At 34.7% G+C, this 24,061-nt stretch overlaps 1 protein-coding gene across 1 annotated transcript; it reads left to right on the top strand.

The window, feature by feature from the left end:
- LOC105321816 (metabotropic glycine receptor) lies at positions 1–19,228 on the top strand. Its single transcript, XM_011420268.4, has 10 exons — positions 1–1,701; positions 6,167–6,275; positions 6,446–6,784; positions 8,484–8,552; positions 11,507–11,616; positions 11,919–12,154; positions 12,731–12,869; positions 15,786–15,891; positions 16,781–16,960; positions 17,519–19,228. Exons 1-10 carry the CDS (start codon positions 893–895, stop codon positions 17,834–17,836), a joined length of 2,415 nt encoding a protein of 804 aa, XP_011418570.3. The 5' UTR covers positions 1–892; the 3' UTR covers positions 17,837–19,228.
- The last annotated feature ends 4,833 nt before the right edge of the window (positions 19,229–24,061 follow it).

Raw genomic sequence — 24,061 nt, 5'->3', positions numbered from 1 at the left:
TAGAGGAATGAAGCAGTTTACTTTTGAGAACACCCCATACTTGACTGTGAGCTCCGATTCCATTTGTATACTACTTTGATTCCGACATGCGATTATGCGTTCAAGCTGCTTATATCGGCTGTAGGCATAGGAATAAAATGACAATCAACTCATAGAAGAGACTCTAGTAATAAGCTCGAAGCAAAAGTGAATGTCGGAGACCAGTGTTGTGTATTATTATAATTTATTTCCCACTCTCTAGCGAAAGAGTTAACCCGTGGCGACCATCGGCGTTTTAGAGGTGAAGAAGAACCATCAGTTCTAAAAACAAAGATATGGAGGAAAACAACGGCAAACTGAATATGTAGAAAGTTTGATAAGGAGGTAGGGAGAGAGAATCAAAGGAAACATCTATTAAAATATACGGGTCGTGCTTATTGATCGAATGTTAACCGCAAGGAAGATGGCGAGAGAGGATGCAGCAAAATAAACAGACTTCAAGAGGAAAGTTTGTTGCTGTGAGAGAAAAAAATAACGCATTGTGAGACCAGGTGCGGAATGGAGTACCGAGAACAGCATTCAGGGAGGCATTTCTGCCCGGGTGACGGCCGGCGAGTATTATGAAATGTGTAATAATTGGAAATATTGATGTGTTGTGTCTGATGAAGAATGTACGAGGCTCAAATCGGAGAGAAGGAAGTGTGGTAGAAGCGCCGCTTTAACCCAGATCAATAACTCGGCATTTTCTGATTTTGATCGTCAATAAAGAGGGATATTTTGATGTGTGGTTATCTGGAACACGTTTCGACGTTCTGGACTGATACAAGATTTTTTTCTTCCGAGGCAGATTGTGGAGACGAATTAAACATATGAATTACACACGCCACTGGAAAAGTTGCTCATTTTCACCGCCATGGATTTGTGCGGGTTCGTCTGGAAGAATATATATTACGTTCCGCTTCTGGTGGAGCTAATGTTATTCAATGTCCTTCACCTCACTGGGGGAGAAACGATTCAGAGTAGGGACTCAAGGAAAAATACAGTTTATGTGCCATTTACAGGCAAGTCCAATTCATCGGAAGATGGGCAAGTGCCGTTTAGTCCAATTTCCATACAATCCTCTCTAGCTTTGCATTATATAGATTCTGTGATTAAAAATCCTAGTAAAAACTGTCTATATAACAGGTCGGCCGTAACGTTGGATTCATACAAGTTAAATATAGTGAACTCGTCTTTCTGCAAATTGTACAAGTCTCATGCAAAACAGGTTGTGTGGATAGCTAGAGCGTTGACTGGATTACTTAAAGACCACAACACAATAAAAGTAGCAAATCAGATCAACTTTCATAAAAAAATTTTGTATGAATTATTAAAATCAACTTTCTTTGACAATACTCAGATAGCAGGAAGCGGTATTGCTTTTGACAACGACACATTTCTCTACATGGCAAAGTCTGACTCTGATAATCCTACAGGGTTTCAGAACTTGTCTAACAAGTATAACTTTACAGACGCTGGATTCTACTCGATTCCTGCAAAAAGAAATTACACCGAGGTGTGGAACCAGAGAAACGAGAGCTTTGACAATATGAATATCCCTCCGCTAGATGTTCAGGATGGGTATTGGACCGATCCTTATTTTGATTGCATGAACCTAGAAAAATGGATTATCACGTATTCGGTGCCTTTCTTTCACCGACCAAGAGAAAAAGCAGTTTTCAGGTAATTCAGCGATGAGTGTATCTATTTAAGAGCCGTGTGTTGGTTTGGGATTTATATCAGGATCAGGCCTAAAGCACTTGGATATGTCAGTTGCAATTAAGGATCGTAAATGAAAGGTCTTGCATTGTCATACTTGTTGGTTCATCTATAATATTCGGTGACCATGTCACGGGAGCAACACCTTTTAATTTAACAAATTGCACTTTTAGATCATCTGGTAGCTTCTGATTGACTATGTCCACCCCAACTTCCTTCAAGTTTCTTCCTTTGCATTATTATGTTTTGGTCCTTGTTAAAGATGTTTTGCAAAGTAAAGTAGACTATGCTGACTCGACATTTTTGATAAGGAAAGGTTTATCCATATGACATACATATTCTCTCCATGACCACGTTACACGTTATTTTCACTATATGGAACTTGATCTAATTTTCAGTATGTAACATATGCCTAGCAAATGAAATTTCCGACGTTCCATCCTATGTTTACGAGAGACCTTTGTGAGATGCACACTGTTATATATATATACAACAGCTGTGTTTATCACTTTACACATCCTAACAAAAATCAATCTGCATACCACCGGTACAAGGACCAGCGTTGTTCGTTAATCCAATAAATTATATATCCATTTAATCAGTTCAACAAACATTTGATTTTGAATTTGATACATTCCGCGTATACTTGGTTTTTCTGATTCATCTCATGTTTACGATAGTTAAACATTTTCTTTATTTTTTTTTATTATTTCCAGAGGTATAAACGCTATTGAGCATTTTTACCTCGTTTAATGGGGTTTTCACTATGCTGAGCTATTGTGCGTTCGATCTGGATTGTTTGTTTTGATCTTTTCGGGTTGTTTTATGTTGTTGTTGTTGTTGTGCTTCAATGCTGTGATGTTTATTGGAAAATTGATTTTCTATTTTTGCCAAGTTGAGTTTATTCCATGCACACGAAAATTTCTTATTGTGGTTTTAAAAGTAAATCAAGTTCATTCTCGATTTAGTTTTGTTCGTCAAGAATAGATTATACAAAATGCAAGAAAAATCAACTTTCAGGAGTCACAAGTTTTTTTCTTCAAAATCTAATAAATAAATTAAGCCGTTGTTGATTTTAGGGGGGTATAAAAGGTCCATGTGTAAATAAATCACGGAATCTTAAGTATTAACCTATTTTAAAGACGGTATAAACCGTACGTCGGCTCTACTTCCTCTACTTTTGCATTACAGGTCTGCTTCCTTTGACCACGCTCTTTTTTTATATCGCCCTTATTAGGTATCGACTCGTGCTTCATAATTGTATGACGATTTTATACTTATCGAGTTGCAAACAAATGATATATGCGTCACACTGCATACTTCTACGTGCGAATCAATACTGTATATAGCCTCTATAGTGACGCGTGAACAGGGAGAGAAAAACGACACAGGGAAAATACGATAAAATCAAATAACTACATTTATAGGGAAAGAACCAGTTGCCGTTTCTTGCACCTCCCGCCACATACATTGAATAGAGCGGGGTGATGCTCAATATTTCTCTTTAGAACACACTCCACAGATAATAGCAGGTCGCCATTGCGTGATAGCCAGTAGATAGCGCAATGGTGACGTCGATGTAATGTACATTTTTTTTCGATATTCCGAAAAGCAATGATATGAAGAAAAATCTTAGTATATGATTTCAATATTTTAATTGAGTGATCTGTCTGTTTGCATGTTCCATCGCGCAGTATCGAATTTTATATGCTGTGAAAATTGTATTACACCACCGACTGGATTTAATATGGAGATAAAATGAAGGAGGCAATTGCTTACACCCTCACCCAAACCTAAAATACTAGGAGTCATTTTGCACCGAAGCAGTTGACTCGTTAAATTCATCCCCAGAGAAAGAAAAAAATCTTTGGCTTGGTCCCAACATGTGGAATTACCATTATTTTGGCAAGACTATTTCAGAAGGGGACAGGGGCAGTGCCAGTATTTGAGAAATTAAACTCTAGATACATGTATATGTTATTTACATTTGTGAAAATTAATGTTAACCATCATAATTAAATGCATTAAACCTAAAATAAATCGGATATACGTGACATTAAAACGAATTCAGCTGTGATTCATTTATCATTAGTACATGTACTAACTTTAAATAGACTTTCCGATACAGAATTGCGCGACATATCCTATGGGAATATATTTTCGCAGGTCGTGATATACTTAGGGCATACGTGTTAAGATAAGTGAGGAAAAAAGACAATGACCAACACCACTCCCGACATGTAAATTAAACAGAGAGAGAGAGAGAGAGAGAGAGAGAGAGAGAGAGAGAGAGAGAGAGAGAGAGTACAACACAGGGAGTTAGGAGAAGACCTCATCGATTTTTTCGACCGTGTTTCCGTCAGTTTAGGGGTCGAGTAATAAAATGAACGATTGGCGATATGGAGCCCCACAATGCCGACTGCTGTTTCTGATTAATATAACTTTGTACGTGCCAAGACTGTTGCTGACACGTCCGTGAACGACCGTGTTTTTACTCAGATCTGAAGAACTAACAATTTTCTGTTTTACCTCACGCTCTAAAATGAGGACTTTTTTTTCTTACCGTTTCTTATTCATCATGTTGATTTCTGTACGAGAATCGGCGATTCTGTGGGATTGATTGCTGAGACAATTTGTATATGCTCTAGCAAAACAAAACCAAGCCCTGCACCCACCAAGTCAAAATCACGTCATCTACAAGGATATGATGCTCTGTGATTGGTTACATTATGCCATCGGGGGGTCATCTGTTGTCAAAACAAAGCCCTACCCCACCCAGTCAAAATCCTGCTCCTGAACTCAGCGGCTATTATAAACGTGTTAGTATTTTTATATCATAAAATTTAAACCTTTGTATATCTACTGTAAAAGAATATTACATAAAACATGTTACTTGTAATTTGCCCCTCTCTTGCAACATTAAATATCGCATATTATGTTGATAATAGTATCTGGCATTTTAAAAGGAGATGACGTTTGGCGAACCTGTACGTTCTACATTGCCTTGGTTCCACTAATACTGACTGGCATGATATACATGTACAAGGATCAGATAATTTAGAAACGGATTTAGAGACATCCACTCGTCTTCATCTCTTAACGAATCTTACGAATGCCAAACATGTCCTCACATTATTTCATAAGGATTGGAAAATAGTTTTCATTGATAGAATAAATTTTGATACTTGGTAAAAACCTTTTGAATAAAAGGGGAAACTGCGTATTCAACTACACTGGTTTAGGACATATGTGAGTTTTACCTAGAATAGTTCTATGGTCTATTTATACATGTTCGTAGAAAGTTGGTGTTCAGTAATATTGATTGTGGGTTTCAAATGTGCATTCTGTCCTTTCTATTATAAAATAATTCTCGCGTACATGTTAGATATGACATAGAACCAGGTTTTTGACAATAGCAGTCATTAAGTAATGAGTTGCAGATTTTGTACAGTTTGTACTTCTTTCTGCAATAACTATTTGCGTGATGGGAGAGCCGTAGCAGTGTTTTTGCTCCAATATCTAAGCCAATAATGAAGCAAAGCCAGTGTACTGATGGCTTGATCCTCAAAGTCTTTGCCAGTGATTGTTTCTTCCTTCAGTGCTTTAATGTCACTGATAACATCAGAATATTTTAGATATATCAGACACATTTTTATTTTCCGCAACTGTTTCTTTTGCTCCTTGAACTTTTTGTTTTCTCTCTTTGGTTTGGTGATTTATTCTCTAAAACCATCAATATTCTTTGTAAACTGTTTAGTAAGTCCATCTGCCATCAGGTGTATAGTATCCACAACTTCAAGGCACAAGCTTCTCTTCGAGATATGTATTGTATTTATTCTCATACGTTTGGTTTCATAACTCACAATTCCACGCGCAATGATACAATGTACATATAGATCTAGTTGCTGCAGTTTTTCGCCAAGGGAGATAATAACGTTAATTCATTTTATCATATTTTAAATGTTGCACCTGTCTCTTTAGCTTATTTGCATTAATTTTTGTCTGTCAGACGAATAATCAAGCTATAGACATGTATGAAACGGTTATGGATTGTCTAGACGGCGATTTTCAAAAAGGGTCCCGCACTGTCAATGCTTTTATATGTTGCCATGTTTATGGCGCGTGTAATAGCTTCTGTCGCGAGTAATGATTTTCTGGTGTTTTCTTGTAACGAAATACTATAGCCTTACATTTAGAAGTAAAACAGCAATTGAAAGAGCGTATGTGTTAACAGCTGTTAGTTTAGTAGACGAACGAGCAGCAAAAACGGCAGAACAAGTTGCTTGTTTTCTTTTTAAATAAACTTCTTTGAAGTAAAATGGCCTTTTTCCAAAAGATTTCCGGAAATGCAAAAAAAAAAAATTTTATTGAGATGCAAATTGTGACATTTTTCATGTTTGACCCATATGTATAACTTTCTACTTTTTAGTGGAGTTATAATGATTGACATTGACATTAACCAATCTGATGTGAACCAATGTGCAAGTGACCAACAGCTTTTTTCTGAGTCAAACAAATGTTTGCCGGAAACGACACAAGTGAGTGATTGTATTGTGATACAAACATTTAAACGCCATCCACAAAAATATTTTTTTCTTAATTAAAACGCACAGTTCATCAATATCATGCTTATTTCATAATTTTCGATAACGATTACCCAAATGAAAAAAAAAATGATTATAATAATTGCTCTTTTTGTTGATTACAGTGTGTTCATATCCCTGGTGGGGGATTAAGAGCAGGGAGCTATAAATGCGTGTGTCAAAAGGGATTTTATTTTCCGGACAAAAATAGCACCACTAAGTCTTTTCCTGGATCCGAGTTAGAGCAAGCTTTCTTGAATATCTGGAACAACAAGACCAACTTTTCCAACGTTGAGTATCAGTGTCTTCCATGTCCACGAGGCTGTGAAAACTGTGTCGACGACACGCGATGCATGGCGGAATATAACGTGTTATTACGGGGAATACCGCTAGGGATTCAAAGTTTTTGTATAACAGTGACAATCGTGATTGGGATCGTTGTGTTACGACTCCGGAAATCAAAGGTAAATGCATCTTATATCAGTTATAAGATGTGGCTGTAACTATCTTTTAAAAATTTCACGAAGAATACTAGTATCCATTTTAATTTGTCGTCAAACTAGAGACTGGGGAGGGGGGGGGGGGGGGGTTTATTGACCAAATGGTCTTCATTTAGTTTAAAAATCTACATCAGCCTCAAGATATTGTCAAACATTATCAAAGCTGTAAAAACGATGCTCACATGAATACAGGCTGACCAGATAGCCAGACACCCAAAGTGCAACGGCGAGCTAGTTCTATAGCTTACTCTCTTAGTGTGTGTTCTCAGATCGCTGTTGTATTGGTTAGTATGGTTGGCCAACCATACCAAGGAATTCATACTTAATTTGACAAAAAACAATGCAGAGTGCTCTCTCAATCTCTATCTCCCTTTCTCTCTCTCATTTACAAACACTGTCCAGTTTTGCTCATATGGTCAATAAAGCTCTAATATTACTGCAGGTTCATAGTCATTTGAGGGAAATTTTAAGTTGTTTTATCAGTTCAGACAAATTTGAATTTATCAATAAAATAGCTTTTAATGAGTATTTTGCTCATTATGGATTTTAGATTTTACTCTTCTGATATTTCTAAGGTAAATTAGATCATTGTTCCAGAGTCTTTTGTATGAATTAGTGATACATGTATGATAATGTCACACACTCTTCCTATTTTCGAAGCAAGTTCTCTCCTTCAGTTTTCAAAAATGATAGAAATCGTTTACTTCAGAACCAAACAAACATATTCCTTTCCTCCTTTTCTTAAGTAGTACAAACCCTTAAATTATGCGTTTTGCTGGTAATCAAGCATAGGTCATTGCGTTCTACCTTTCGAAGAAAAAGAAAAATAAACTCAGGAGCCAAGAAAACTTGAAAGGTGCATTCGTGGAGTAATTTCAAAACATTTGTCCTGATGATGTCCTGATTTTCCCTATGAAATGTCTTGATAATTTAATTATGTTACTGAAGATGAAGTACATGATTTTAATAGGGTTCGATGGCCGGGTCCATTTTTAGGCTATTGATCTCATTTAGGAGATGAGCTCTTTATAAAGATATAGGAAAATACCCAAATTTGAAATGCAAAATTTATGGATTTTAACTTTATTAAATAATAGTTTATAGGTAAACAAATCATATCTGAAAGACTCTTGTAGATGTGGTGGTTAATTTGTATACAATCGAGCCTCCTTAACAAATCATATTGATGTGAATGAGTGAATACCAAGATCTTAATATCCTATTACTTGTAATGAATATCATTATAAAAATTTAAGTCATTCTGACATTCCACAAATTGAATATAATGTAATTAGTCTGTTCTGTGCTATAAGAGTGTGTATGTGTGAGTGCGTGGAGGTTGGTTGCTTTTGTCTAGTATAGCTTGTATTTTAAGCTTGTACTGTACTACGGTATAAAACTTACATGTACTGGTGTCTTCTTAGGAAATTTCGAAACTTTCATTTATCGTCCCCGGCTATACAATTTACAAATAGACCTCTATATGCTCTTTATCTTTTGGTGGAGCTTTATGCATTCGTATTGTATTTTAATCAGGGAGATGCGATACAATTCCACGTGTTCAATGCACTCACATTTACTCAAATTTGTTAAGAAATGCAAAATCTAAAAACCAAAATATGGAAACTATCCACTGACTGACAGCTCTACAAATTATTTGCAGGTGATGGTAGCAAGCATGTGGATCCTTCTGGAGATGGTGCTTATTGGCGCTGTCTTATTGTACGCTACGGTAAGCCGCTCACTGGCCAGGAGCGATCTCCGGGCCACTGTTTGTTTATACTGATTCCTTGTTTATAAAGGAAGATCTGTAACGTAAAACAATTACTTATGAAAGTGCGGGTATGCGTTAGAAAAGGAGGGACGGTAAATGAAGATGCAAGAGTTTTATTAATAACTAATATGATGTTATATTTTCTTAACAGAAAAATCAAGAGGGTTATACTAATTATTACGTAAATTATAAAGCAATTAATCGGGTTTTAGGCTATTATCTGATAAAGTTTACTTTAGTGCGCAATATGATCAAGGAAGAACGGTAACATGCTTTGTGCAAATGCATAGGAAGTCCCTAATGAAATTGAATCATGCCATAGCTTTTTTGAGATCCATCCAACCATCTGTCTAGTAAAACATCACTTCGTCAGGGCTCTATACACAAGAAGATTGAAGCTTTCTTTAATATTAACTCAAGTGTCCGTCATATAGCATGGGGAACCGTTTCTCAGTCTTGATCTGTTACAAAAACAATAAACAATAACAACAGCAACAGCAACAAACCCTACGTTTCTGGCAAGCCCTACTCCATCCCAAGCAAACATATTGAAATACATGTAAGTTAATTTTAATCATAATCGAATTTTTTCTATATCAAAACCATAAAAAAATATTAATTACCGTGCTTTAATATTGGAAATTGTAACTAATATGTGGGTTCTCTCACGCATTTTTTTATTCAATATTTTTTTACCGTATTTAATGTTATTTATAAACGAGGTCATGTAAAGCATTTTTAGTCACAATGAAGCAATTGATAGGGCATGATGCAATTTGATATCTCAATTTTTAAAACTGTTTTAAGTAGGTTAAATAACAAGTACCGATGTACTTATAGTGATTATCGATAGTCTAGACTAGTTGAAATCAAAGAACGACCGGTTTAGTATTTTAAAATTATCAGTTATCAGTTTAAATCTGAATAACACACTAAATCAGGGGATGAAGACAAATTTGTTTGAAATAAAAAAAATCAATTAGGAACAGGTCTAGATACTCTGCCCAACAACTGATGATATTGAAAGATGGCTAACATCTGAAAATTATATGGTTTTATATATTAAGTGTAGTTTTAGTAAATACGAGTCGTATTTGAGTCAAAATTAGGTTGTCGGAACGCATTGAATTTAGACAGATCTTTTCGTGTGCACTTTGGCTATACTTTTGACACATGCTTCAAACCTTTTTTTTTTTTATCAAATTATGCCCGAGAAACACAATCCACCCGAGACCTCTTCTTTATTTTTAGTAGGCTTTTTAAAAAGGTAAATCAGTAAATGAGGAGAATGTTTTAGCATTATACGGGTGGGCTGTGGATCTGATGCGAAAATTGAGTTAAACGTTTGATTATGTAAAGAGTAGGGGTTACTGTTCTATTTTTGTGAAAACGAAGGTATCCTTAATAGAAAAGCAATAAACTTGCATCGCGCATTATAATACTAGTATTCATGAAATATTGTTTGAAATGATTTTTTTGGTAGTTTGAAATTCCTCATATATGAAGGTTGTAGAACAAAAGTGGTACCAATGATTCTTGATAAGATATTGTAGAATTCTCGTGTATTGTAAAGGTAATATTATAGATAGAAGAATGTTGCCATCAGTATGATTTTCTAATAGTTGCACCTAACACCCAAGTATGTCCTGATGCTTATTTCTTTGGAAGAGGTTCACATTGTATCATTTTGTTCTGAATGATCTGAAATGTAGCATCTTATACGTATCAGGACTACAGATATCTTTTATTGAAACAAATGATCCAGTCAAGAACACTGCAAAGAAATAACTCTTAAGCACTTGAATTCTCATTCCCATCCGAACCTGGATGAGTCAGTATCACTCTCTAGAGATAAAGACATGATAGCAGGAAATGCCATTCAAACACTTTTAAAAGAATTCAAAGTAAACAGAGATTGTTCATTGTGATTCAGAGGTCAGTGGTGTTTGGTCGGTGGCCGCTGGTTCGAGTTTTCTTGTTTTTCGGGTAAATTACTGCGGTAGTTGTTTGAGAGATACATACAGACGGACAGACAGACAAACAAACAGTGTGGTAGCCTAGACACGGCTTATATTGCTTACGCCCTCGCTGAAGATCTGCGACATCATTTTGCCTCTGTATTATGAGGGTGTATGACTTTAACGATCGAGCTTTGACAATCCGTGTAAAGTGGTGGGAGCTATCGATCCTAACTCTTACAGATGGTCAGCAAACAAGTGCCGTTAATTACCCACGTTCCATACTTAATCTCTGTCAAATGCACAAACATCTCGTTATATTTTTATGCCTCCCCCACACAAAATTTAGCATCTCCCGTAAAAAGGATACATCCAAATTACTGTCATATGGATTATTCAACACCAACGCTTTTCCATAGTAAACCGATGCGGCACATACAAAAAAATCATAAATCATTTGACAAAACATTATGGTATATCTGCATTTAGTCTGGCATTCATTTAGTTGACTGGAAAAAATCGTGTTTTTTTTTTAATTTTGCTTATCGAAAATGCCGTCAATTGAAAAAAAAAATATCAAACTTATGTAAACATGGTAAAAGATATACTGGAGAAAACGTAACTTTCAAAATTTATTTTTTACTGAAGGATCTATCTCCATAAACAGATACGACAATATGACACATTAATATTACACATTAAAATTTTATAATTCAAAAGACTGTTATAACAATCTTAATGCTAGATTTGGGTAAAGTTCATTGTTTTGTGATCTGAAATTTTTTTTTAAATAATGAAGTTTGAAGTGTTTTTTTTTTTAAATATCTGATGTTGGTTTGGAGGGAATTCTGTTTCTGAGTTACGTGAATGAAATGCTGTAATCATATCAATATATGAGACTTGTTACACAAGATGTACATACCTAGTATTATGGTAGAACATTGGTTCTTTCAGATAATAATACAGTACTTTGAGCCTACGACGACCATCTGCATCATGATTCCGTGGTTCAGAGAGATGGGCTTCGCGGTGGTATACGGATCGCTCGTTCTCAAAGTATACAGGTCTGTTCCTGTCCAACATGCATGAATGCCACCTTTGATTGGAATTAATATTGAAGTCATGTTTTAAGCAAACACTCATTATATATGTATAATCGTTGTTAATAGTCGGGTCACACCGCACGCCTTGGACATGGTTTCCTTTAGAAAACTATTCAATCATAACAATTTACAATAATTGGTACAAGATATACATGTACATGTGTATTTCAGAATTCAGTATAATAAATTATCGATAGTTTTAGGGTCATCTATGATTGAAATGTTTGATTCACGTGTAATTGTTCTTTTCCTTTGCTTTGAAGGCTTTTATCAGAGTTCCAGTCAAGAAAAGCCCATCGTGTGCACGTTCGAGACAAAGACTTACTCAAATATCTGTGTTGTGTGATAATAGTTGTGTTAGGGTATATGTCCGCCTGGACAACAGTGACCTACGACCATATAGATAACGGAGAAGTTATATTAGAATACGGTTTTACCAAAGACAAATTAAAATATGTTGTGTGCAAATCTGGCTGGTGGGAGTATGTGGTAGAAATAGGTAAGTCATCAGTTCACTCGTAGTACACTTTGTAAACCCCCGTCTTTGTACTTCTTTGTTAAGGTACCTCATTACAACTAGACTAATACTTTTTTAAGACACCACGTCACAAGATGGCGATTGAAATGTTTTGTTAAATTCTTTGTATAAATCGATTGGGTTAAAGATTGTCATAGCTCAGTGGTTAAAGTATCGGGGGGCTTGTCAACCGCAGATCATGAGTTTGAACCCGCATGGAACTTCACATTTACTAAATTAAATTTAGAAATGTAATTTTTAAGCAAAATTGCACATTGTTTCGCCTATATGACTAATATACTTCTTATTCATCATGCTATCTATCATTATAAAGTAATTTAATGCTGATTTGAGAACATATTTTAAGTTGTAGTGAGCCACATTAAATCTTGTTTATAAACATACAAAAAATTGTCAAGAATTCAAATTCTTTTTTAAGAATTCAAACTGCGCAAACCATATTATTTAAACTAGATAAGATACGATGCAGTTACCTTATTTTTATATTTTTTTCTATTCTAAGCAGAGCATGTTATCTGTATGGTTTCTCTGTTGTAGCCGAGTTGCTGTTTTTACTGTTCGGCATCTATCTGTGTTACCGGGTGCGATCAGCGCCGTCAGACTTCGCAGAAGGTACCTACATCACAGCAGCTATCTGTTACGAAGCAGTCATCTCCATTGTCTTCTATGTTCTCAGGTTCGTTCGATGACTTGCTACATGATTAATCTTTGCCATTCAGTCAACTGGAGGTAAACTGAAACAACGCTTTGAGAGGTGACTGACTGACAAGAGTTATGCTACCTGTTTGTGGTCTTTCAGTCACCTTGTAGCTGACTGAATGAAACAGGCTCACCCTGTGAACGTCACCACCCGACTAGCTTTGTAATGTACTGAATCATTTGTGACCGTCTTGGGGTGCTGGAACTTTTAACCAAGTGGTTCCGGTTAAATCCGGTTAAATGAGAAGGTCTTTAGTAACTTAATCTGTAGTAAAGTATCATTTGAAATAAGATCAAAAGAGAACTACATGTATGTGATAAAGGGATTAAAAAAACGCTGTATCTACATATATTCCAAAGCAATTTGTGTGCTTAAACAGATTTCTCAATATAAAATATATATATTTATATATATATATATATATATATATATATATATATATATATATATATATATATATATATATATATATATATATATATATATATATATATATATATATATATATATAAAAGTTCTCAACATACTAATATATACAGTAATGTATATCGTAAATTTGTGTAAATTGACATTATAGAAATTAAGATCAATGAAAATTTAAAACAACTGCTATTTATTTAAAACATTTTTGCAGGGATGTAAACAACAATAATTGTGACAATTCTCTCGCCGCAAATATGCAGTACATAGATTTATGTTTTGATATCTTATTTCACGACGTTTTATTAGAAGTCAGTCGGTCGGAAGGAGAGCTGCCACTGGTTTTTGGGTTTCAGCTGCTGAAAGTCTGCAAAGCTACATCATTATAAATTGGTGGAGCATCCTCTGCTTAGACTTTAGTTTTGCAGCGTATACATAATTATCTTTTTTAAGTGCAAGAACAACCATATGTCAAATTATTATTTGCTAGTGAGTGCAACAGTTTACGACATTTTTTTAAAATCAAGTTGAATTGATGTCCATATTAACTAAATCTCTGTCAGAGGTTAAGTAATGCGGTAGGGTCTCGTGTGCGGTACGACAAGGGTACACGGGTTCGAGTTCAGTCTGCCATAAACCATTCAGTATATCGGGGAAAAAACGTTAATCGGTTTCGACGATGTCGCGTGATGGCTGTTCAATCGAGCTAGCCCGTACAACAGTTGTGTCAAAAGGATACAGCGGTTACCCAATAGTTTATTTTAAAATGAGGTTATGTTTCATGTCACTTATGAAATACATGTTGCTCAAATTTCTCATTGATTTCGTATTATTTGATAGTAGGTAACAACTTTCAAAGTATCATATTATGAATAATTAAAAGATTCTCCGTTCTGAATTTATGACGAGGGGCTGTTTCAAAAATTACAATTCACTGTCACATACATTGGTTAGAATGTTGTTCGGTACCAATAGTTTGACAAAATACATTATCATTGGTACAGAAACCCCTTTCTAATCATTCATTTTATTTTATATCTCAAACAGAAAGTATTTGTAAAACAATATTTGTGGGTAAGACCTGGGATTGGGATGGAATGATATTCTACTGGTAAAACCGTTTTGGGTAAAGTACCTTAGACTGTGGATATACCATACCTGTCCTTCAGGAAGGGAAAAGGTAACCTTTTCCTACCTGAAGGACAGGTATGGTATATCCACACCGAATTAAGACTAAGCAATTGGACAACGAAACAAAGACAGCCAATACAACACGTACCGTGGCAGGTTTTTTTTACTCATGCCAACATTCACTACGGTCCAAAGTCTTCATTGGTCATAAGCTTATCAAAACAAAGCATGATTTTACAAGCAGAGTACGTCAAACATGTAGGACGTTGACCTTTTAAAACGACCTTTGCGTTATATAAAAAACTTGTTAATTAATGATTTCTAAGACCTCTTGCACGTCTTATAACACAAACAAAACCATTTGACGTAAACTCTGGCTTGTTGTTGGGAACGCAGTGAATTTGGTCACGTGGATGCACGAAATTGGAAAATGGATTTAATACCCAAGACACTTACGTAATTTAAAAAAATTAATGTTTATTACAAGTATGAAAATATATTATTAAATATGATTTAGAAATTGTATCTTTTTTACATGTAAGTTAGATGGCTCTTTAATCAGAAATGTGATTTTGGAAGAATCGCAAGTATTTGGTCGCACGACTTCTTATACCTACTGGTATTGAAAGAAATCTAATTTGGAGCACGCATAGAATGTCGTACTCAACTAAACACAAAATACTATTGCAGTTCGGAAAACAAAAAAATTGACGTACGCATCAAGTAATGATCTCTACAGACTGATTAAGGGAGCTTGCCATATGACGGAACAATTTAAGATTTGGTGCTAGATTTTTTTGTCGTCAGCAGAGTTAGATACATAATCCAGTTAGCAACTATATTCTGTACTTTCAGTTGTATACTATATTTGAAGTTTAAAATTCCTGACCAATCTTTACGTGGCCTTTATTTTTGTTAATATGTAAATAAGTTACTTGATTAACGACTTGACTTTGATATTTGAATTTGTCTGCAGGGAATTGTGACTTTAAATCAAACATCTGGTGATGCCTTGATATTGGTATACTTGTGCATACATTTTGGTCAAGATTGTGAATTGGAACTTGTATCATATTTCTACTTCAACAGTATTTTGACATCGTTAAACATGACTTTTAAAAAAAGGAAGCTTTCACAATATGCTGCAATTTACCAATCAAACATTAATTTTGTCAATCTATAGCGAGATCTATCTTTTTGCATGATTGATATATTGATGTGAGGCATTTTATATTATCAGTCCTATCAAAAATTAATTGCCGATGATAACCCCCAAATGAGTTCTGCACGTGTTTCTGATTGCTGCTGGTTTCGTAACAGTCTTACTCTTTTATTTTGCAGACACGTGTACTGGACAGACCTGCATCCCGACTACCTTTTCCTTATGTCCTTTGTTCGGTGTCAGCTTACAGTGACGATCACGTTGTTGCTTGTATTTGGACCAAAGGCAAGTGAGGTTCAGCGAAGGGATTAAACTACTTCATCAAAAATCGTTGAAGAGCTTTTGATAGCTAATTGGACCAAATATGCTTTTTATTGAGACCAATGAACAGGCGAAGCACTATTTGATTGTGTGTCAATATTTCGACTTCTTTTTCATGCCCTAAGTCTCCTGCTGAGCACAAAAGCCAGAGGATGTACTTTTTCTTTATTTACGATTTTTTTATAATCAAAAGTGATTGTGTGCAATATTCTTAAGCAACTGCAGATTAATCACGTCATATAAATGCAAAGCTAGCTTCGCACTTAGTTAATGTTTCAGTAGCAAGGTTAAACTGCACAAAGTTGCTAGCATGAGCAGCGGAATGATATCATTGGGTGAGAATCGATTTCGCGGACTTTTGACTTGGCTTCATTTAATTTTTTTCTCATTATCATCTTTTTTGGTTTTCACTTTTTTTATTTGCTATTCACACATATCTCCGAAATGTTGCCATAAATATTGATATTTGATAGTAATTAATTGATCTTTATCTCCGGGTACAGTTTTAGTACATGAGAACTGTACTTGATAGATCTCCGGTTCATTGTGACCGGGTTATCAGTATCTTAACATTTTCCAATGGAATTGTTTTGGGGGGAAAAGCTTAGTGTAGAAAGTGGTAAATCATTTTATTGATAAAAGTGAGAATTTCGGACTACAAGAATGATTGTCGGCTTTCGCGGCTTTTACAATATACAATCTGTACTCTGCTTTTTTAATACAAAGTATTTGTCTTGTAAATTTTATCCAGTGCTGACTTGTACAGTCACAGAATGCTCTTGTTTCAGGAATGTAAGTGCACTTATTTACAGTGTGTTTAAATCTCACGGCGTTATGGTCTCTGATCTTACAGTTACTGTACGCTCATCGACCTCCCGATGACCACCACCCCAGGAACCGAGCTTACTCCTCCTCGGACGTACAGGAAAACATGTCCCCGGAGTCCATGAAGCTCAATGTGGGCATCAGCTCCAATGGCGACGTGGACGTGGCGGAAATCAGCCTGGCCGACATGGACCCTGAAGATATTCGAGTAAGCATGCGCATAGTAGAAGGTTTTCTTAGACACTTGATTTAACAAACATTTTGTTTTTAAATTTAGATCTATAGTACTTGGCATCTTTTTGTCAAAGAAGTAGTGAATATTGATTTTTAAGAATCAAAGTAAAAATGCTTCAAGGCAGTCTTCAAACAAAGTTATACTTAAAATATTAAAAAGTATTTTCTTTTGTAATACAGTGCATCGAATGATGTACTGATGACAACTTTATATAGCTTTGAAAAGACTCGTTTGTAAACTCAAGCGCGAATATTCTCGTTAATAACGTCAGATCCTGTATAGTAGTATATGTTTTCTTTAATTGGCGTTGCAAATAGCTAATGTTTAAAACTTAAAAGTTGTCATTCACTTAATCCGAGACTAATGTTAACAATTTAAATATTTATGATTTGGCAGTGTAGCTTACTTTTTTGTGGTTAGTGTGAATATTCGCGTTCTGTATATTCGGGTTTGTCCTTGATTATATATGTCATGGAATTTATGACACTCATCATCTACATACGTGTACAATCTCATTGATATCTTTGTCAGGCGGAGTTAAAACGGCTCTACACTCAGCTTCAGGTCTACAAAACCAGAATTATGAGGAAGGACAATCCCCATATTTCCAAACGCCGGGGCGGCAGGAAGCAAACTCACAGGAGGTTCTCCATACAACCGTTTCACCTTAAGAGTCGGCACGAGCGCAACTGTCCGGTCGAACACGAGCATGAGATCTCCAAGACACCGGAAGAGTCTACTAATAGCGCAGAAATGTCAATATTTGAACCTGGGATTAAAGAGGAAAATCTGGAGAAAGAAAAGGAAAATAAAAAGGAACACTGCACAGTGACATTTAAAATGAGATAATCAGACTAAACAAAATATTTATGATATTTCATTCTCTTACTAAGATTTTTGTCTAACTGAGGTTGGAATCAGGGTATTAGTTATTAGAGACAGATTGTATCCCAAAAAGGGTCGGCTATTACTGGGTGCTCTTGCCATCGCGTGGGTAGGTACCTGGAGACTTGGAGAAGGAGATCGCATGCGGCCAGTCATGGCTCTTATGTCTTTACTAGAATCATGATCGATGACGGGAAAAGTCAGGTCAGTTATATTATGACTATGAGTCTGTTCCCATCACGGTGTAAGGGGTTTGTTATTAACCTTTTCATATGTCATATGTTATTATTCTGATATTATAAACTGAAGTCTGCAGGTCGGGTCGATATTATAAATATGCCAAACTAGGTGCCATGTACTGCAGAGAAAGGGAAGTCAGAAAGTGCTCAGAAGAGAGTTCTATGTATATCTTAATGTACATTTCCCTTGATTCAGTATACTTAAATCTGATTTTCATTCTTGCACACATACAAAAAATATATATATATACCAAACCTCGTGTTGTTTTAAAACTCTTATCTTGTATTCAGTGTCTTGTTTTGTATATTTATTTATTTTTAGTTGGATTTAGTTTGTATATGATAGGACTTGCTCAAAATGTCTATCTAGTTCAGTCATGTGATCATCTGTAGATCAAAGTCATGAACAGGACAACAGCCCGTGCTTCGTTTATTTTCGTTTTGTGAAATCTGTCGCAAAAATACACTGTCTAGTTAGAACTTCCAGCAAATGTCACGGCAACGTTTTTTTCTGTAATATAATATTTTTCCATGCATTAATAAATTCTTAACATTCAAATGTCATTTCTATACTTTATAGATTCATAGCTTACAGATTTCTGTTATCATCATCAAGATCAAGAAACTTTTGCGTGACTTTGATTATTATTTTTCACAGAAATTTCTACAAATTAAAATACGACGTCATCAAGCCTATGGTTGCTCAATCTCTCACCAGAGGACGTATTACGCTTTGCTGTCGGTGAAGCTTGTGGAACGCGCCCTCTGGTGAGAGATTGATGGTTGTTGAGTAATTCAGATACTAGTGAAAGGGTGGATTGTACTTCGTTCATCTTGCTCACTTCTCTCCCATTACACTGCATATGTACACAATAATATAACATCCAAAATGTTTCCCAGTACACTCAAAACGGACATGTATACTATAAGTGAATTCAGTGTAAAGAGTTTTTTTTTTTCTGTCAAAAGAAATTGTAATAAAATTTAAAACTATATTTGCTGGTGTCTAGAAATGGCAGTGTTTTATTGACAAGCACACTAGATTACAATGTTGACAGATTTTGGCAAATCAATCTCTCTCTTTCTCTCTCTCTCTCTCTCTCTCTCTCTCTCTCTCTCTCTCTCTTAAAAAACAAAAAATTACACATTTCCTTTCTTTGATAATGGCATTGATCATTTTAACTTTTCGCTACTTCTGTGACGTATGAATGTGTAACCTTCATACACACATGTGGTTTATGGCTGTATAACTTTCATACACCCACGTGGTCTATGTTTCTGATTGTTGATGTGATACACTATATTACTTTCTAAATATATATTTTTCTGTTTATATATATTACTATTTATTGTCAATATAGTTTCATTTCCGTTGAATTGGGATTTTTTTTTAAGTAAAATAATATGATAAGCATTGTGGTTCTGTTCAACACATTGTGTAACCATTTGATTTGTTTTTTTTAATATCTAGTTATGTGTAGGATAAATAAATTATATATGATACAATCTTTTAAAAATGTGTTTGATTTTTTCCTCGAAAACATGAACACTCCAAAACAGGAGAGTTCATATTACTGATTTAAGTAACATGTGCAACTTCTATTGAAATGTCACTATAGTTTATTGGGCTGGGAAATACATGTAGATCTAAGGCGCTGGCAACAACGAGAAATAAAAATAAAGACTGAAGTATTCGCTACGTTGCACATCAAAATATTTAGATCAACGATTATGAATTTATTAAGGGGGTTGGATGATCGTGACATTATTAAACTAAAATAATTTCCTTGACAAGAAGCGCTCTGTTTAAAGACATGGACAAATATTCAGATCTTAAAGCAATTCTTCTTTATTTATTCAACGTTTAAGAATGCAACGAAACAATTACATCAATATTGCATTTATAATGAACGTTTACAAAAAAAAAATACATATTAAGCACATTTTTGAGAGAGAGAGAGAGAGGGGGGGGAGAGACATATGATTCAAATGATTAAAATATAAAATCTTAAAGTAGATTTGATGAATAGTTTGTTGACTATCAAGTCTCTTCATATAAGTTGAGTGGTTTTCAAGCTTTTATGGTGGCATCATTTTTCCTCTTATAGTAAAGTTGTTAGGTTTTTTTACATACATGAATTAAGTCAACGTGAAGCATTTCTAAGTCAACATGCAAAATGACATTGATATGCTAAAAAGCTGTTATCAGATAAAAGTTAATGAAATTCATTAACATTATCGACTATTGCTAATATGTGACATCCATCTTGCAATATGTTACTTTTCAGGTTAACATTCAACTTATTTACGTTGTCATGCAAATTATGTATATATAAATATAATTGATGTGCAACTTTAATTCGATATTCATAATGGCATGGAAATTATTTGTGTTATCATGCAGCTTGCGAGAAAATCTGATTTTTTTGTAAGAAAGAAGAATCTGGACTCGTATGCCTACATAAGAAAAACTACGTTACATGATAAAGATATATCTAAACACATAGAAATTATATTTAAACATAAGGATAGTGCATTTTTATATAAAGAAGATTCATGTACTAGTAACAAAAAAATGTCATGTAACGTAAAGACGTTGCTGTTGACGTCTGGTCGATATTCCTTATACAAGCAGAATGTAAGAATTCTTTCTTTATTCTTAAATGATCACATTTTTCCTGTATTGCAACATGTCGACATAATTTACTTGGATAATTATTCTCCGCCCTTTAAGCCTCATAGTACTAGTGTGTCAAAGTGTTCACATATAGTACAAGTGTGTCAAAGTGCTCATATAGTAATAGTGGTTCAAACTGTTCACAAATAGTACTAGTGTTTCAAAGTGTTCAAATAGTATTGGTGTGTCAAAGTGTTCACATACTACTTGTGTGTCAAAGTGTTCATACAGTTTAAGTGTGTCAAAATGTTCGCATAGTAATAGTTTGTCAAAGTGTACAAATAGTATTAGTGTGTCAAACTGTTCACATATAGTACTAGTGTGTCAAAGTGTTCACATAGTATTAGGGTGTCAAATTGTTAACACAGTACTAGTGTGTCAAAGTGTTCACGTAGTATCAGTGTGTCAAAGTGTTCACATAAATTTAGTGTGTCAAAGTGTTCACATAGTATTACAGTGTCAAAGTGTTCACATAGTACTAGTGTGTTAAAATATTCACAAAGTACTAGTGTGTCAAAGTGTTTACATAATACTAGTGTGTCAAAGTGTTCACATAGTATCAGTGTGTCAAAGTGTTCACATAGTACTAGTGTGTCAAAGTGTTCACATAAATTTAGTGTGTCAAAGTGTTCACATAAATTTAGTGTGTCAACGTGTTCACATAGAACAAGTGTTTGAAAGCGTTCACATAGTACTAGGATGTCAAAGTGTTCACATAGTACTAGTGTGTCAAAGTGTTCACAAAGTACTAGAGTGTCAAAGTGTCCACATAGTACTAGTGTGTTAAAGTGTTCAAAAGTACTAGTGTGTCAAAGTGTTCACATAATACGTGTGTCAAAATGTTCACATAATACTAATGTGTCAAAGTGTTCACATAGTACTAGTGTGTTAAAGTGTTCACATAATACTAGGATGTCAAAGTGTTCACATAGTACTAGTGTGTCAAAGTGTTCACATAGTACTCGTGTGTCAAAGTTTTCACATAGTATTAGTGTATCAAAGTGTTCACATGCCAGGTACTCTGTAATGCCCCCCCCCCCCAGCTTTCAATTACGGTGATTTTGTCAGATTCAGATTGAGAAAAAAATCTAGAAGCTAAATGAATCAGAAGATTGAGTTCATCATAAGAGATCGTAGGGCTCAGATCGAATCTCGCACAGTCTGGTCAGTCACTAGTTCTCACTCTGCGTCAATTGCACGTGATTACAAGAAACATGCACAAAATATGATACTGAAACCTTGCCTATATGGCCATGTGTTTGCATTGCTTAAACAAGATTTCGTATTCCTATTCATTATATTATCCGCCTTAGTCAGCAAGCAAAGGGTGAGCCTAAATCTCAGGAGTAGTCAAAAACACAGAGGGGGCAGCGGCAAACGGATGGCATCTACTGAGAAGAGAAAAGTGCTTTTTTATAAAATTGCAACAAAAGTCAATAAAAACATATTTTTAAGAAATGACTGACTAGGTGTTGTATCTAATAAATCCTTCAGATAACCTTCCCAGATACCACTGCAGTATTATTGCTACGAGATTTAAAGAATTGTTGCGACTGATATTTCTTTTTGGATAATTTTTTTTATCATTATTTCATCAAGTTAAAAAAAACATTACCCAATATCACATACACTTAATCCTTTGGCAGTAGAACGTACGTGCTTCTTTTTTTTATTATTATTTCATCAAGTTAAAAAAAACATTACCCAATATCACATACACTTAATCCTTTGGCAGTAAAACGTACGTGCTTCTTTTACTACATGTTTAATAAAGTAAAGCTAAGACTTTGCCAACAATAAACTAAAAGGACTAACTTAAAGCATCATTTTTGCATGGATAAATACTTATGGTTAACCCTATTTCATTCTTCTAACCACATTGAACTTGCACACGCAAAAAAATGTAATGATATGAAGTATTATTTGTAATTGCAAAAATAAGGCTAGATTTTAGAGATTACCTGTATTTTTTTCGAAGCTATTTTTTGTTTGCTTATTCTTTGTGAAATGTGTTCCTATTTCTAAAATATCAACCTTAATTATCAACAAACCCATATCCAATTAACACCCTCTCTGAGTAAAGTATGGTTTCACGGGTATCAAGAGTGCAAGAACACATGGTTTCTGATTTAATCTTTTTATTCTACATCAAATCAGTATAGTAGAAAGTGTAGAACTCTTTTGTTTTCTTCGTCGTAGTTTCTCCTATTCCAACATGAAATAATTCAGAAGAAAACATTTTATAGACCCGTACGGTCTTGAGTTCGTACATCTGAGAGGATTTTTCATATCTGCTCAAAATATAATTTTCCCAGGCACATAATTGTTTGAAGGTAAAGGAATTCTATGTATACCTCTTCTTGTTAAGATTTTTTGGGATGAGCCCCCCCCCCCCCCCCCCCCATACACTTTCTAAAACGATGCTACGTTCGGAAAAAGGTCAATGCAAAATTAAGGATCAGCCAACAGTAAGCAGACCCTACGGGCTGGTAAGATCAACACAGTAAATCAATCTTTATTTTCTCAGACCAATAAGGGCAGGAATATAATTTTTGTATATAACAAGATGAAAAGGGAAATAACTCAAATTTCATTAAACAGATGATCAACATTGTAGATGATCATACATGCATATAGGATAGAAATATATTTAGTTACATGTATTTCTCCTTTTAGTATGACAATTAAAAAATATCACTGGGACATCTGCTTAATGTGGAAGGACAGTGCCAAAAAAATAATTTTGGTTTTTGGACAAACATAAGATCATTTGATACCCCGATGTCCCCTGTGGTCATAACTAAAAAAATACACTACTTCTCATTTAAATCCATTCATTACTTTCCAAATGAAAGCTGAATACTATGATACTATAGTAAATAACAGCAGATTGTGTGGAATTAGCAACGACACGCTGCAGCTATGTAATATTTGGCATATTAAATGTACACATACATAATTATGGCATAAAGTTGGATCACATGATTTATTTTTTTTAATATAACAATTCTGAAAATTTAAACTTTCCGCTGTACGTGTCGTCCTAAACTGGTATTTAACACCTGAGCAATTCTGTATATAGCCTTGCTAATAAACCGGTTCTTAAGAACCAGGTGACACAAACAGGTATTCGAATGAAAACCTTATATTTCCGGATAAATAATTCATTATTATACCAAGTAGAAATTGATTTCTGTCTAATTCGTCCCTCAAACAAAAGAAATCATATATGTATTTTTTTTTCTAAATTAGCTGAATTAATAAAGTGAATAA

The sequence above is a fragment of the Magallana gigas genome, chromosome 2 (genome assembly GCF_963853765.1).
Source record: "Magallana gigas chromosome 2, xbMagGiga1.1, whole genome shotgun sequence".
NCBI lineage: Eukaryota > Metazoa > Mollusca > Bivalvia > Ostreida > Ostreidae > Magallana > Magallana gigas.
The sequence above is the reverse complement of the archived record's forward strand: the minus strand, read 5'-3'. Positions and strand labels throughout refer to the sequence as shown.